The sequence below is a fragment of the Cricetulus griseus genome, chromosome 4, assembly GCF_003668045.3.
Source record: "Cricetulus griseus strain 17A/GY chromosome 4, alternate assembly CriGri-PICRH-1.0, whole genome shotgun sequence".
NCBI classification, from domain to species: Eukaryota; Metazoa; Chordata; class Mammalia; order Rodentia; family Cricetidae; genus Cricetulus; species Cricetulus griseus.
The window spans coordinates 80417625-80432352 of record NC_048597.1 but is presented as its reverse complement, the minus strand read 5'-3'; the positions used below and the strand labels follow the sequence as shown (position 1 = coordinate 80432352).

General features: G+C 42.6%; 1 protein-coding gene across 1 annotated transcript in view; it reads right to left on the bottom strand.

Annotated features, from left to right (window-relative positions):
- Window positions 1-1890: 1890 nt before the first annotated feature.
- The window catches only part of LOC100764430 (radial spoke head 10 homolog B), a 50397-nt gene continuing 37559 nt past the window's right edge, over window positions 1891-14728 (bottom strand). Inside the window, exons 18-20 of the mRNA XM_035443151.1 lie at window positions 12311-12401; window positions 4348-4546; window positions 1891-2152 (exon numbers count right to left, since the gene is read on the bottom strand). Of these exons, the coding sequence (XP_035299042.1) occupies window positions 1978-2152; window positions 4348-4546; window positions 12311-12401 (465 nt within the window). The 3' untranslated portion in view covers window positions 1891-1977. The remainder of the gene's footprint in view (window positions 2153-4347; window positions 4547-12310; window positions 12402-14728) is intronic.

The following is a 14728-nucleotide window of genomic DNA, read 5'->3' as shown; positions in this document are numbered from 1 at the left end:
CAGTGCCTCATATTGTGGTGACCCCAACCATAAAGTTATTTTTGTTGCTGCTTCATAACTGTAATTTTGCTGTTATGTATTGTAAATATTTATATGCAGGATATCTGACATGCAACCCCTGTGAAAAGGTCGTTCCACTCACAGGTTGAGAACCACTGCTCTACTCTTTTGGTCTCCTTGGGTACCTGTACTCACATGTATACACATGCATATATACAATTAAAAATAAAAATCTTGCTGGGCATTGGTGGCGCACACCTTTAATCCTAACACTCGGGAGGCAGTGACAGGCAGATCTCTGTGAGTTCGAGGACAGCCTGGTCTCCAGAGCGATTGCCAGGATAGGCTCCAAAGCTACACAGAGAAACCCTGTCTCGAAAAACCAAAATAAATAAATAAATATCTTTAAAAAAAAAAAAAAACTAACAGCATTCTGACAATGTGGGATGCTCAGAGTTGGGGTCTGCCTATTCACAGGGGAGAACAGTGAGGTGTTAGAGTGATCTAACAGAAATTGTTCCTCTTTGTCAGGAGGCCCTCCTAAGGCTTATGGCACCCTGTATCTCTTCACAGCTGAGGTGAAATATGGCTGAATTTTATGTAACCCTATTTTGGTGATCTGGACAGCTGCAAACACACTATTCCCTAGCCCCCAAAGCAACTCTGCAATCTGCTTGTCATAACCTCCATGAATCTACTGCATTAGGGATCAGGAAGCAGCTTCATCAATTTGTATTGGCTTCATTGTGCCTTGGCTCAAAATAACCACAATTTCCATTATGATTTTTTTCTCTGCCCATGCATAACTTAAGACTGGTTTTTAGTTCCCCACCACATTGGGCTTTTCTGTATGTGTTCCCTGAAGGGATTGTGGTTGCATCTCAGTGAGATGGTGGTTGTCTGAGATGTGTTATTTGGAATTGCATGTGTTTATTTCAGTCACCATTTATTCTCTGTTGCATTCTGGCTCCAGAGTCTGTGTGCCAATTCAAACTTTTAGTTGAGTTGTTTTATTATTTCACTATTTTCAGATCTTTTGTTTCTCTGGTCAAGATGGTAATCCTTACCTGGGACTCTGTCAGCTTTGCAGGACTAATACGTAGATTCAAAAGTGTTACACTTCCTATGGGTCTCGACTCCTTTGCCATTGTCTTAATTTGGGGTGTGTGTGTGTGTATTATAATCATGTGTATGTATTTATGTTTAAGCAGATAATGTGTACAGGTGTGCAAAGCACATATGAGTATATGAGTATGAAGATCAGAGGTCAACATTAATGTCTTCCTATATTGCTCTCCATCTTAGTATGTGTGTGCTTATGGTGCATGGGTGTATGTCTGTGCACATGAGTGAGGTATGTATGCATGTGTCTATATGTGTATGGGTGTGCTTATCCATGTTCACATGGAAGCCAGAGGTAGAGCTTGAACGTCTTCTTCTATCACTCTCCACCTTGGTTTTTTAATTAATAATTTATTTATTATTTTTATGTGTACATGTTACTTGCATCTATAAAGTCCAGAAGGCAGTGCCAGATCCCCTAGAGCTGCAATTACATACTATTGTGGGCTGCCCCAGTGTGAATGGTGGGAACCAAACTTGGATCCTTTGCAAAAGCAGCAAATGCTCTTAAGCACTGAGCTAGCTCTCTAACCCTTCTTTTGTTTTGTTTTGAGATGGAGTTTCACTATGTAGTCTGGCTGTATCTCCCAAGTGCTAGGAGGAGCCACTATGCCCAGGTAATAATGATTTACAAGAATATATTTAATACACATTTACTGATATGTGCATGTCTACATACTTATTCAGTTTGGTTTTTGCAAATGCAGCTATATAAGAAACTTAATACATGGACCAAGATAGAGCATCTTAGAAACTCAAATCAGAAACTAAGTGCAAACCCTTTATTTTATGGGACATTTGTCACAGCTTTTATGTCTACCTGTCTTTGCAGCTCAGCCATGACACACAGTACCTTCACCTCTTCTTCTTCTTGCCAGGGCTGGTCCTGCTGGTCTGGGAAGTCAACTCTTCTTTAGGAGGGCTGGGTGTGAGTGGGTGGGAGGATGGAGCCTCCAATGGCTCCTTGAGCACAGTGATGTCAACATCGAAGTCTTGTCTCTTGGCCTCTTCTTCCCGTAGGATGTTCAGCCTAAAAGTCAAAATGAGAACTTCGCTATTTTTTTCTATAAAAATTTGAAATCAGTTTTAAATATTTATTTTATTTCTCAAAAAAAAGTATGTGGTAGCTGGGTGTGGCAGTGCACACCTTTAATCCCAACACTTGGGAGGCAGAGGCAGGTATATCCCTCTGAGTTTAAGGCCAGCCTGGTCTACATAGTGAGTTCCAGGTCATCCAGAGAGCTACACAGTGAGACTGTCTCAAGAAATAAGCAAAAACTATGTTTATTTGTATGCACAGGGTGGGAGGTTATGTGTACATGAGTGCAGATGCCCTTGGAATCCAGATGTTTGGTTCCCTGACATGGGTGCTGGGAATTAAACTCAGGTCTTCTGGAAGAACAACACACACCCTTATCTAGCTAGCCATTAAAAGGCGTAAACTAAACTAAAAGGCTTCACTTCTAGGAATGAAGGGACCAGACCCTCACTCAGCCACTGCTTTAGAACCCATGATAGGCTACAGAAAAGACACGTAGGCCTGTAACTCCAGGAAACTCCAGATCCTCTGGCCTTCCAGAGCCTAGGGCCAAAACTAAACTTCAGACACTCCCCACCCCCAGCCTCCTAGGTACTTGGTTCCTGGGAACTGTTTGGCCACAAAAGAAACTCCAGGGGAGACCAAAACCTCCCCTATAGCCTGCAGGATATAGTTCTGAAAACTACTGGTATCCATGAAAAACAGGCCACCTGCAAGTAACAAGACAAAGCCATAGAAACCACAGAATGTTCCCTCTCAACACTGACCAATGAAAATAATTGGTACACAGGTATTTCATGCCAAAATATGACTTTGATTGTTCCCAAATGTCAACCAATCAGAAATCAACCCATACCTACTGATGTAATCCTGTAACTTTTGTCTTTAAAACCTAGCAGTAGACAGGGAACTTCACCCCCTCTGAGGCTGCTGTGTCAGTTTGCTAGACGGGATCCCTCCCGCAGTAGGATAAAAGAATTAATAAATTTTGTGCATTTGCATCGGTGGTTGGTCTCCCTGGTCTCTTTGGGGATCCTTATGACTTGGGCACAACAGCCATAAAACCAGTTTTTATGCTGTTTCAGCAGTGCTTGTGAATAAAATGGTCTATTGTATTTAGAGTGCTCCAGGTAATACTTTCATGTTGATAATGTGACCTGGGGACACTTTTCTCTACTGCTAAGTAGCTAGAAAGTAGCCTGGTGAGGTCATCTTCTGTCCCGAGTGCTGAGCTTGTAGGCTTCATCATACCCAGTTGAAAAATACACAAAAGCTTTGGAAGCTCTGGGAAAAGCAGAACCCTTTTTTAAAAAATCTTGTCCCAGTGCTAGGGAGCAAACCCAAGCCTCACATGTATTAGGCAAGCATCTACCACAGAGCTACATCTCTAGCCCTCAGGTTTTTCTCTTTTGTGCCCTTAGAGACTAGGGCATTGCATGTTAGGAAATATTATTTTAAGGTATGTGACTTTTGTTTATGCTGTGTTTGTTTAATTCTGTGAAGCTGTGTTCCTGTGCCTGTCTAAAACACTTGATGGTCTAATAAAGAGCTGAATGTCCAATAGCTAGGCAGGAGCAAGGCTAGTCGGCACTGGCAGGCAGAGGGGATAAAAATGAGGAGAAATCTGGTAGAGAGAAGATCTAGGATCTGGGAATGAGAGAGGAAGGAAGAGGATCAGGGGCCAGGCACCCAACCACCCAGCCAGACATGGAGTAGGAAGGAAAGAAAAGATATACAGGTATAAAGAAAGATATAAAGCCCCAAGGCCAAAGATGGATGGGATAATTTAAGAAAAGTTGGCAAGAAACAAGCCAAGCTAAGGTCATGCATTCATAACAAAAAATAAGCCTCTGTGTGTAATTTATTTGGGAGCTGGGTGGTGGGACCCTCAAAAAGCCAAAAAGAATAAAAAGAGCAAAAACAACACACATAATTGTATGCTTCACTGTAAAGCCCATGCTCCTAGATATTTTATACTTCACTGTAAGCCTGTGTTCCTGGGCATCATTGTATACTTCACTGTAAGTCTGTGTTCCTGTGCATCATTGTATGCTTCACTAGTCTTAGGGCATCATTGTGTCCTTCACTGTAAGCCCAGGGTCTTACCTTCTGCTTTGGGTAGTTCCTAAAAACAGGAAAGAAAGCTGAGCACGTACTATGGAGGACAAGTGGGGACCCTGTCCTACCTGGCTTCCAGCTCTTCATTCTCTATCTGCCTTTGATGAGCTAGTGCTGCTTCCTCAAGCCTGTTCTGCTTAATTTTCTCCTTGAGCATCTCCTCACGTTTGTAGGCGCTGAAGAGCACATTCACAAAGAAGACGTAGAGGTTGTTCACCCACATGTTGAGTTTTTCTTTCTGTTCATCTTTGGGTTTTTCATATTTCTCTGCAATGCAGTGTAATTAAAACAAACATTACTACAGTGTGTGTGGTATTTCTGTCAGCTGTGGTGATCAGGGCCACTACAGCCCGTGAGGATTGAGGAAAGATCAAAATGCATTCCACAACAACTGGGAGGAGCAAGTGCACAGGAGCCCAGGGCTGACTGTCAATCCTGCCTTTCAGCCACCTCCCACATGTCTTTCTTTTTCTTGAACAGCAGAAATGTTTTGTTGTTGTTATTTGTTTTGCTTTGCTTGAGATAGAGTCTCAATGTGTAGCTCTGGCTGGCCTGGAACTTGCTGTAGACTAGGCTGTCCTTGAACTCACAGGGATCTGCCTGAACCTGTCTCCCAAGTGCTGGGGGATTAAAGGTGTGCACCACAACGCCAAGTTTTTTTTAATTATACACATACATGTATACACACACACACACACACACACACACACACACACACACACACACACGATATATACGAGGGCGAGGTGTATACGCACACGTGAGTGCAGGTGCCTGAAGAGTACAGAATAGGTGTAAAGTCCCTGGAGCTAGAGGTACAGACAGTTGCATGTGGAATTCAACTCTGGTCCTCTGGCAGAGCAATATGTGCTTTTTTTTAAGATTTAATTTTTTGTTAGATTTATTTTTAGGTGTGTTTCTACCTGAATGTATGTATATGTACCACATGAGTTTTGGTGTCCAGAGGTCTGAAGAGGGCATTGGATCCCCTGAAACTGGAGTTACAGATGATTGTGAACCATCATGTGGATACTGGGAATTGAACCCAGATCCTCTTTAAGAGCAACAAGTGTTCTTCACCATTGAGCCATCTCCCCAACCCTGACACAAGACAATAGACACAAGATGATTAAAAAAAAAAAGCATTCCTTCCCTTTCCGCCGACCAATCCGAAACGAGGTGAGTGACCCTCCCCCCCTGCTCTTACCCAACTCCTGTCCAAAGCGTTATTCACCCAGATCTCACCGGGCTTGTGCCTGCTTGGAATAGACATGCCCAGGCAGGGAGGAGCTCCCTGAATCTGGGAACAGGCCACTCTACCTTCCCTTTCTTCCGACTGATCCGATCCGAAACGAGGTGAGTGATCCTCTGCTCTTACCCAATTCCCTTCCAAAGCCCCATCCACCCCGATCTCCCCAGGCCTGCTCCTGCTCGGGGTAGACCTGCCCAGGCAGTGAGGAACTCCCTGAGCCTGGAAACACCCCACTCTTCCTTCCTGTTCCCCCACACACACACCTGACCCCTACGGAGGCCTAACTCCTTCAGAGTGAGGAGACTACCAGGAAAGGCAAGACCATCCAGAGCTGTGCACGTTGAATTCCTGGCCCCCACACACCACTGAGTAACAAGAGGAGATAGAGAGACCCCCTCCTGCACTCACTGGAAGAAGATATGGGAAGAAGACAGAATAAGAACTCACTCAACAACAGAAAGACCAATATGACACCACCAGAATCTAGGGACTCCACTCCAGCAAGATCTGAAAAGCCCAACACAGTGCATGAAGAAGAGATGGGCCTCAAAAATTATCTCAGCAAGATGATAGAGACCTTTAAAGAGGAAACAAGAAAATCCCTTAAAGAAATAGAAGAAAAAGCAGCAAAAAATTACATGAAATGGAGGAAAAGACAAACCAAAAAATTCAAGAAATAAACAAATCTCTTAAAGAATCTAAAGAAACCCAAGAAAAAACAACCAAACAAGTGAAGGAAGCTCTTGAAACAGTTCAAAGCATGAAAGCTGAAATAGACACAATAAAGAAAACACAGAATGAAGCAATGCTGGAAATGGAGAGACTGGATAAACGATCAGGAACTAAAGACGTGAGTATAACTAATAGAATTTAAACTGAAAGCAATCAAAAGAGATGAAGAAGGGCATTTCATACTCATCACAGGAAAAGTCCATCAAGATGAAGTCTCAATCCTGAACATCTATGCCCCTAATACGAAAGCACCCACATTGTAAAAGAAACATTACTAAAGCTCAAACCACACATAAAACCACACACACTTATAGTAGGAGACTTCAACACCCCCCTTACGCCACTAGACAGGACCACCAGACAGAAACTTAACAAAGAAACAAAGGATCTGACAGAAGTTATGACCCAACTGGGGTTAATGGATATCTATAGAGCATTCCATCCAAACTCAAAAGAATATACCTTCTTCTCAGCACCACATGGCACCTTCTCTAAAATTGACCACATAGTAGGCAGCAAAGCAAACCTCCATAGTTTCAAAAGAATTGAAATAAGCCCCTGTATCTTATCAGATCACCATGCATTAAAGCTAGAATTCAACAGCACTACGAATGGCAGAAAACCTTGGAATACTCTTGGCAGAATACTCTTGGAACACCCAATTGCACCATTCCTGGGTTGAGGAAGAAATAAAAAAAGAAATTAAAGACTTCCTAGAATTTAATGAGAATGTAGACACAACATATCCAAACTTATGGGACACTCTGAAAGCAGTGCTAAGAGGAAAGTTCATAGCACTAAGTGCCCACATGAAGAAACTGGGGAAAAGTCACATTAGAGAATTGACAGAACTGAAAGCATTAGAGCAAAAAGAAGCAAACTCACCAAGGAGGAGTAGATGCCAGGAAATAATCAACCTGAGAGCTGAAATCAATAAAGTAGAAACTAGGAAAACATTACATAGAATCAATGAAACAAAGAGTTGGTTCTTTGAGAAGATCAACAAGATAGACAAACCTCTAGCCAAACTAACCAAAAGGCAGAGAGAGAGCATGCTAATTAACAAAATCAGAAACGAAAAGGGGGATATAACAACGGACACTGAGGAAATCCAGAGAATCTTCAGGTCATACTTTGAAAACCTGTACTCCACAAAATTCGAAAATCTAAAGGAAATGGACAGTTTTCTGGATAAATATCACTTACCAAAATTAAACCAAGATCAGATAAACAGTTTAAATCGACCCATAACCCCTAATGAAATAGAAGCAGTCATCAAAAGCCTCCCAACCAAAAAAAGCCCAGGGCCAGATGGCTTCACTGCAGAATTCTACCAGAAATTCAAACAAGAGCTGATACCAGTACTCCTCAAATTGTTCCGCACAATAGAAGTAGATGGGATATTGCCAAACTCTTTCTACAAGGCTACAATCATTTTGATCCCAAGCCACACAAAGATATGACTAAGAAAGAGAACTACAGACTGATATCCCTCGTGAACATCGATGCTAAAATACTCAATAAAATATTGGCGAACCGAATCCAAGAACATATCAGAAAAATCATCCACCACGATCAAGTAGGTTTCATCCCAGGGATGCAAGGATGGTTCAACCTACGAAAATCCATCAATGCAATCCACCATATAAACAAACTGAAAAAGAAAAACCACATGATCATCTCACTAGATGCTGAAAAAGCCTTTGACAAAATCCAACATCCCTTCATGATAAAGATCTTGGAGAGAACAGGAATAACAGGAACATATCTAAACATGATAAACACAATATACACCAAACCAATAGCCAACATCAAACTAAATGGAGAGAAACTCAAAGCGTTTCCTCTAAAATCAGGAACAAGACAAGGCTGTCCACTCTCTCCATACCTCTTCAATATTGTACTTGAAGTTCTAGCTAGAGCAATAAGACAAGAAAAATGGATCAAAGGGATACAAATTGGAAAGGAAGAAGTCAAACTTTCACTATTTGCAGATGACATGATAGTCTACGTTAGTGACCCGAAAAACTCTATGAGGGAACTCCCACAGCTGATAAACACCTTCAGCAAGGTAGCAGGATACAAAATTAACTCAAAAAAATCTGTAGCCCTACTTTATACAGACGATAAACCCAATGAGAAAGAAATCATGGAAACATCACCTTTCACAATATCCACAGCAACATAAAATATCTTGGGGTAACACTAACCAAAAAAGTGAAAGACCTGTACAATAAGAACTTTGAGACTTTAAAGAAATAAATTAAAGAAGATACCAGAAAATGGAAAGACCTCCCATGCTCTGTAGAATTAACAGGTAGAATTAACATAGTAAAAATGGCAATCCTACCAAAAGCAATCTACAGATTCAATGCAATCCCCATCAAAATCCAAACACAGTTTTTCACAGACATTGAAAGAACAATACTCAACTTTATACGGAAAAATAAAAAACCCAGGATAGCCAAAACAACTCTTTACAATAAAGGATCTTCAGGAGGCATCACCATCCCTGACTTCAAGCTCTACTATAGAGTCATAGTTCTGAAAACAGCTTGGTATTGGCACAAGAATAGACAGATGGACCAATGGAATCGAATTGAAGACCCAGATGTTAACCCACACACCTATGAACACCTTATTTTTGAGAAAGGTGCTAAATCTATACAATGGAAAAAAAGATAGCATCTTCAACAAATGGTGCTAGCACAATTGGATTTGGACATGTAGAAGATTGCAGATAGATCCATACCTGTCACCATGCACGAAACTTAAGTGCAAATGGATCAAAGATCTCTCCATAAATCCAGCCACACTGAATCTTCTAGAAGAGAAATTGGGAATTACCCTTGAACAAATTGGCACAGGAGACCGATTCCTGAAAATCGTGCCAGTAGCACAGACACTGAGGTCTGCAATTAATAAATGGTACCTCCTGAAACTGAGAAGCTTCTGTAAGGCAAAGGACACAGTCAGTAAGACAAAACGACCACACACAGAATGGGAAAAGATCTTCACCGACCCCACACCTGACAGAGGACTGATTTTCAAAATATACAAGGAGCTCAAGAAGCTAGCCACCAAAACACCAAACAATGAAATTAAAAAGTGAGGTGCAGAACTAAACAGAGAATTTTCAACAGAGGAATCTGAAATGGCTGAAAGACACTTAAGAAAGTGCTCAAAATCCTTGGTCATCAGAGAAATGCAACTCAAAACAACTCTGAGATAACACCTCACACCTGTCAGAATGGCTAAAATCAAAAATACCAATGACAATCTATGCTGGAGAGGATGTGGAGAAGAAGGAACACTCCTCCATTGCTGGTGGGAGTGTGAACTTGTAAGACCACTCTGGAAATCAGTATGGCGGTTGCTCAGAAAAATGGGAATCAATCTACCTCAAGATCCAGCCATTCCTCTCTTGGGTATATACCCAAATAGTGCATGTTCATACAACAAGGACATATGTTCAACCATGTTCATAGCAGCATTGTTTGTAATAGCCAGAACCTGGAAGCAACCTAGATGCCCCTCAACTGAAGAATGGGAAGAGAAAATGTGGTACATTTATACAATGGAGTACTACTCAGCAGAAAAAAACAATGGGATCTTGAAATTCGCAGGCAAATGGATGGAACTAGAAGAAACCATCCTAAGTGAGGTAACCCAGTCACAAAAAGACAAACATGGTATATACTCACTCATATATGAATTTTAGACATAGAGCAAAGGTTTACCAGCCTATAATCTTCACCAAAGAAACTAGGAAACATGAAGGACTCTAAGGGATAAATAGACCCCAGGAATGGGAAGTGGCATGAACTCCTGAGCTAATTGGGAGCATGAGGATAGGGGAGAGGGAGCTGCCACAATAAGAGCACGACAAGAGGAGTAAAGGAGAGGAAATGGAGGAGCAGAGATATTGAGTATGGGGAAGAATAGAGGAGAGAGAGCAGGATGAGAGATACCATATCAGAGGGAGCCACTATAGGTCAGAGAAGAGATCTGGAACTAGGGAGATCTCCAGAGACCTACAAGGATGACACGATCTGACAATCCAGGCAATGGAGGAGAGGATAACCTAAAAGTCCTTCCCCTAAAATGAGATTGATGACTACTCTTTATGCCATCCTAGAGCCCTCATCCAGTGGCTGATGGAAGCAGAGACAGACATTCACAGAAATACATTGAGCTGAAATCTGGAATTTAGTTGAAGAGAGGGAGGAATGAAGATCGAAGGGGTCTGTACCACGTTGGAGAAACCCACAGAAACAGTTGGCCTGAACAAGGGAGAGGACATCGACCCCAGATGCTATCTGGGAGGCCAGTACAAGACTGATCCAGACCCCTGAACATGGATACCAATAAGGAGGCCTCTGCACTCCAGGGAGCCTTTGGAAGTGAATTAGCATTTTTCCTGGTGTAAGAAGGGACTTTGAGAGCCCATCCCATGTGAAGGGATACACTCTGGCCCTGGACACATGGGGAAGGGCCCAGGCCCAGCACAGACCGGAAGATTTGGTGGACTTTGCAGAGTCCCCGTTGAAGGCCATACCCTGCCTGGGGAGTGGTAGGTAGATGGGGTGGGGGGTAGGTTGGGGGTGGGAGAGGAGAGATGGGGGTGAGGGGAGGGAGAGGGAGAAGGGACTTACATGTGAAACAAGCTTGTTCCCTAACTTGAATTAAAAAAAAAAAGCATTAATTGGGTTTCCTTTTAGAACTCTTTCTGTTACAGAACTGTATGTCTTGGTCTGGGAAAGGTTTTTCAGTAAGTATAGTCCTTAGAGAGGATGCTGGCCACCACAGGAGAAACACTTGCTGACCTTTCTGATTCACCCCAAAGGCAAAGTAAACAGGAGGCTGTGATGCCTAGAAGGCAGGTTTCTGGAGGCTGCTCCATCCTGAACACAGGACTGGTGGAGGCACAGAACAGCCACCTGTGAGAGCCAGCAGTGTTGAGCAATGGTGAGCTAAGGGAGGCATGGGGTAGAAACACTGCTGCCTTTCATTAGCAAGTGCAGAAATGACAGGTGAGATTAGGGCAAATGCTTACTGGACAAAACAGAGCACCCTCATGGTTACAGCAGGGAATGCATGTGTGCACACTGCTGGGAATGAGCCATTAATGAAGAAAGTGCCAAGGAAGGGACAGCCATGCAAAGCTGTATACCAAGAGGACAGAGTCTTAAGAAAGCTGTGTGGTGCACAGCCTGCTATAGAGTACAGTCAGGAAGGGAGGGAGCCCATGCCTGTTGTGTCATGGGATCTAGGCTAGATGCAGCCGAGTGGGTCAATGACACAATGGAAGAAAATCACTAGTACTGTGTTCACATAGTAGAGCTAGGTGAGCCTAGTGGAGGAAGAGGAGGCTGGAAGCCCATGAAGAGTGCTTGTCTAGCATGCACAAAGCCCTGGGTTTGAACCCCAGTGCTACATAAAACAGGTATAGTGACATATGCCTATTAACCTAAGAGATGGAGGCAGGAAGGATCAGAAATTCAAAATCTTCCTTAGCTACCTATAAAGTTAGAGGCCAGCGTGGGGTACACAAAACCCATTCTCAATAAATAAATAATTAAGTAAATAAATAAATAAATAGAATTTAAAAAGAGGGTGCAGGAAGATATAGTGGTACACACCCTTAATCCTAGCACTCAGGAGGCAGAAGCAGGTGGCTCTCTGTGAGTCTGAGGCCAACCCTGGTCTACATAGTGAATTCCAGGCCAGCCTGGGCTGCATAGTTGGACTCTGTCTCAGAATGGGAACAGGATGAAACTATGGATAGAGAGAAAAGCAGCTCTGTGCTAAGAGGGAGCTTCTCAGACCTGAGGAGGCTGGGAGACAGTGGAACCAGAACCGTAGGACTGACACTGTAGCTTGTATTGGAGTACTTGTCCAGTTCATGTGAAACTCAAGGTTCAATCCTGAGTATTGCTCCCTGCCCTGCAACACCAAAACTTGCTGTGAAGCGCCATAGACCATAACTGTATATAACTTAGAAGCAATGGCTTATGAACACCAAGGTTCTCCATTGGAACACTCACCATTTGGAGACATAAACACCAGCCCTCTTCCTTGAGGTTTGAGGTTCATTTTGGAGCTTTTGTCCTCACTTAGAGACTTCTTGAGCTTGGGCTTTTTAAAAAACACAAGGAAAATGTTTTTGTGCAGCTTTGTAAAGGAGAACCAGTCTTCTATGTTGTAAATCTCAAGGGATTGTTAATGAGGCTCTTCCTCTTTCGCTTTTGTTGTGTTTAGAAACAGTGTCTCAGACTAACCCTAGACTTGTATTCTGCCTTGGCTCATTCAGTGCTGGGTTTACAGGTGCCCAGCTGTAGTGCTTTAGTTTCATTTGTTTGTTTTCTCCATGTAGTCCAATGCTGGCCTCCAACTCAATACTACAGCCCAGGCTAGGGTGAAGTTATTCTTGTTTTTGTGTTGAGCTAATTTAACTTTAATTAATTAATTATTATTTTTTTGAGGTAAAGTCTCAATGTGTAGCCCCAGCTGGCCTGGAAATGTCAATGCAGACCAGGATGCACTTGAACTCATAGAGATCTACCCGTCTCTGCTCCCAGGTGCTGGAATTAAAAGTGTGCATCAATATACCTACTTCATTTATTTATTTATTTTAACTATAAAGGATCTATCTTTTTTTAAGACTTTATTTATTTATTATGTATACAACATTCTGTTTCCTTGTATATCTGCACACCAGAAGAGGGCACCAGATCTCATAATGGATGGTTGTGAGCCACCATGTGGTTGCTGGGAATTGAACTCAGGTCCTCTGGAAGAGCAGTCAGTGCTCTTAACCTCTGAGCCATCTCTCCAGCCCCCTAAAGGATCTATCTTATTTGAGCTTGGGTTCTATCCCAAGATGAAGGTCCAACTAGCAATGCCTGCTTGTTGGCAGAGTCTTGAGATGGCCTGGGCATCACATGGTGAGGGACAAGGAGCTACTTGATTTATTTTTTCCACTGAATAAAATATTGTAGTTGGGAGCCAGAGAGATGGCTCAGTGGTCAGGAGCACTTGCTGCTCTTGCGGAGGACCTGAACTCAGTTCTGAGCATCATGTTAGCTCTAGGACATCCGCCTTCTTTTGGCCTCTGTGAACATCCACACTCACATGTGTACACACTCATATGTGCACACAATCACATGTGCACGCACATACATAATTTAAAAATACTGCATTTGCAAATAGGGCTGGAGAAACATAAGAGCATTTGTGACTCTTTCAAAGGACCCAGGCTTTATTCCCAGCATACACATGGCAACTCATAACCATCTATTATTTCAGTCCTATGATTCTAATGCCCTCTTCTGGTTTCTGTAGGCACCAAGCATGTACAAACATACATGTAGGCAAAACCCTCATACACATAAAAATAAATTTAAAAATTTTCAGTTTGGACAGGTATGGTGGTACATGCCCATACTCTCAGCATTTGGGAGGTAGAGACAGAAAGATCAAGACTCCACAGCCATCCTTTTTACATAGAGAACTTGAGGCCACTCTGGGCCAGACCTTCTCAGAAAAAAACAAACAAAACAAAAAACAAAAAACAAAAAACAAAAACCCCACACATACCCACCCCCACAAGGTACAGCTCACTGGTAGAGTGCTTACTAGCACGACTAGGCTTGAGTTCAACTGTCATCACCACAAAATAAATTTTAAAAACAACAACATATAAATAAGTAAAGGTGAAGTGTTTAAGACAACCAAACTAATCAACCAAATGACAAATCAATTTGTATTACTAAAGGAATGAATAACAGTTCAGTTCTAGCACCTACTGGAAAGTTCGTGTTTGTGTGAGTGTGTATGTGTGAAGATCAGAAGACAACTTGTAGGGATTGTTCTCCCCTTCTACCATGGTGGGCCTTGGCTGCAGTACTTTCCCTGCTGAGCACCCTGTCCCCATAGTTTTAATGACCACATACAAGTGGTAGCACACATACTTCTGTTTCTATATGGAATTTACCCTTGTCCCCAGCTATCTGCTGTCACTATGTACATGTTTTACTAGGCACTTGAAGCATGTCCATAAGCATGTACATCAAGCTGTAACTTGTGCCCTCCAATCTCATCCCTGAAGATTCTGCTCTTCAACATTAAACTAAATAGTAACTCTTTATTTCTCCCAGGTGCTCAAGCCAAATCCCCCAGACTCACCTTTGCCTTCCTTTAACTCCAAAGCCCCTTGGCCCTAAGCTCTCCTCCCATCCTCTAAGCATGATGCTTCCAAGAGCTACCCCACTGGTTTGTCAACAGAGAAGCCAGAGTCTGCTAAAACATGTGCTACTCCAATGGCTTCCCACCCCATCATACTCTGAATTAGCCATACCCTTCACATACTCTTGCAGAATGAAAGAGTATAGTTCACAATGACAGGTACAGATTCTAGAATCAAACTGCCTAGGCACAAGCCCCCAGCTCCACTGCTTGCTGAG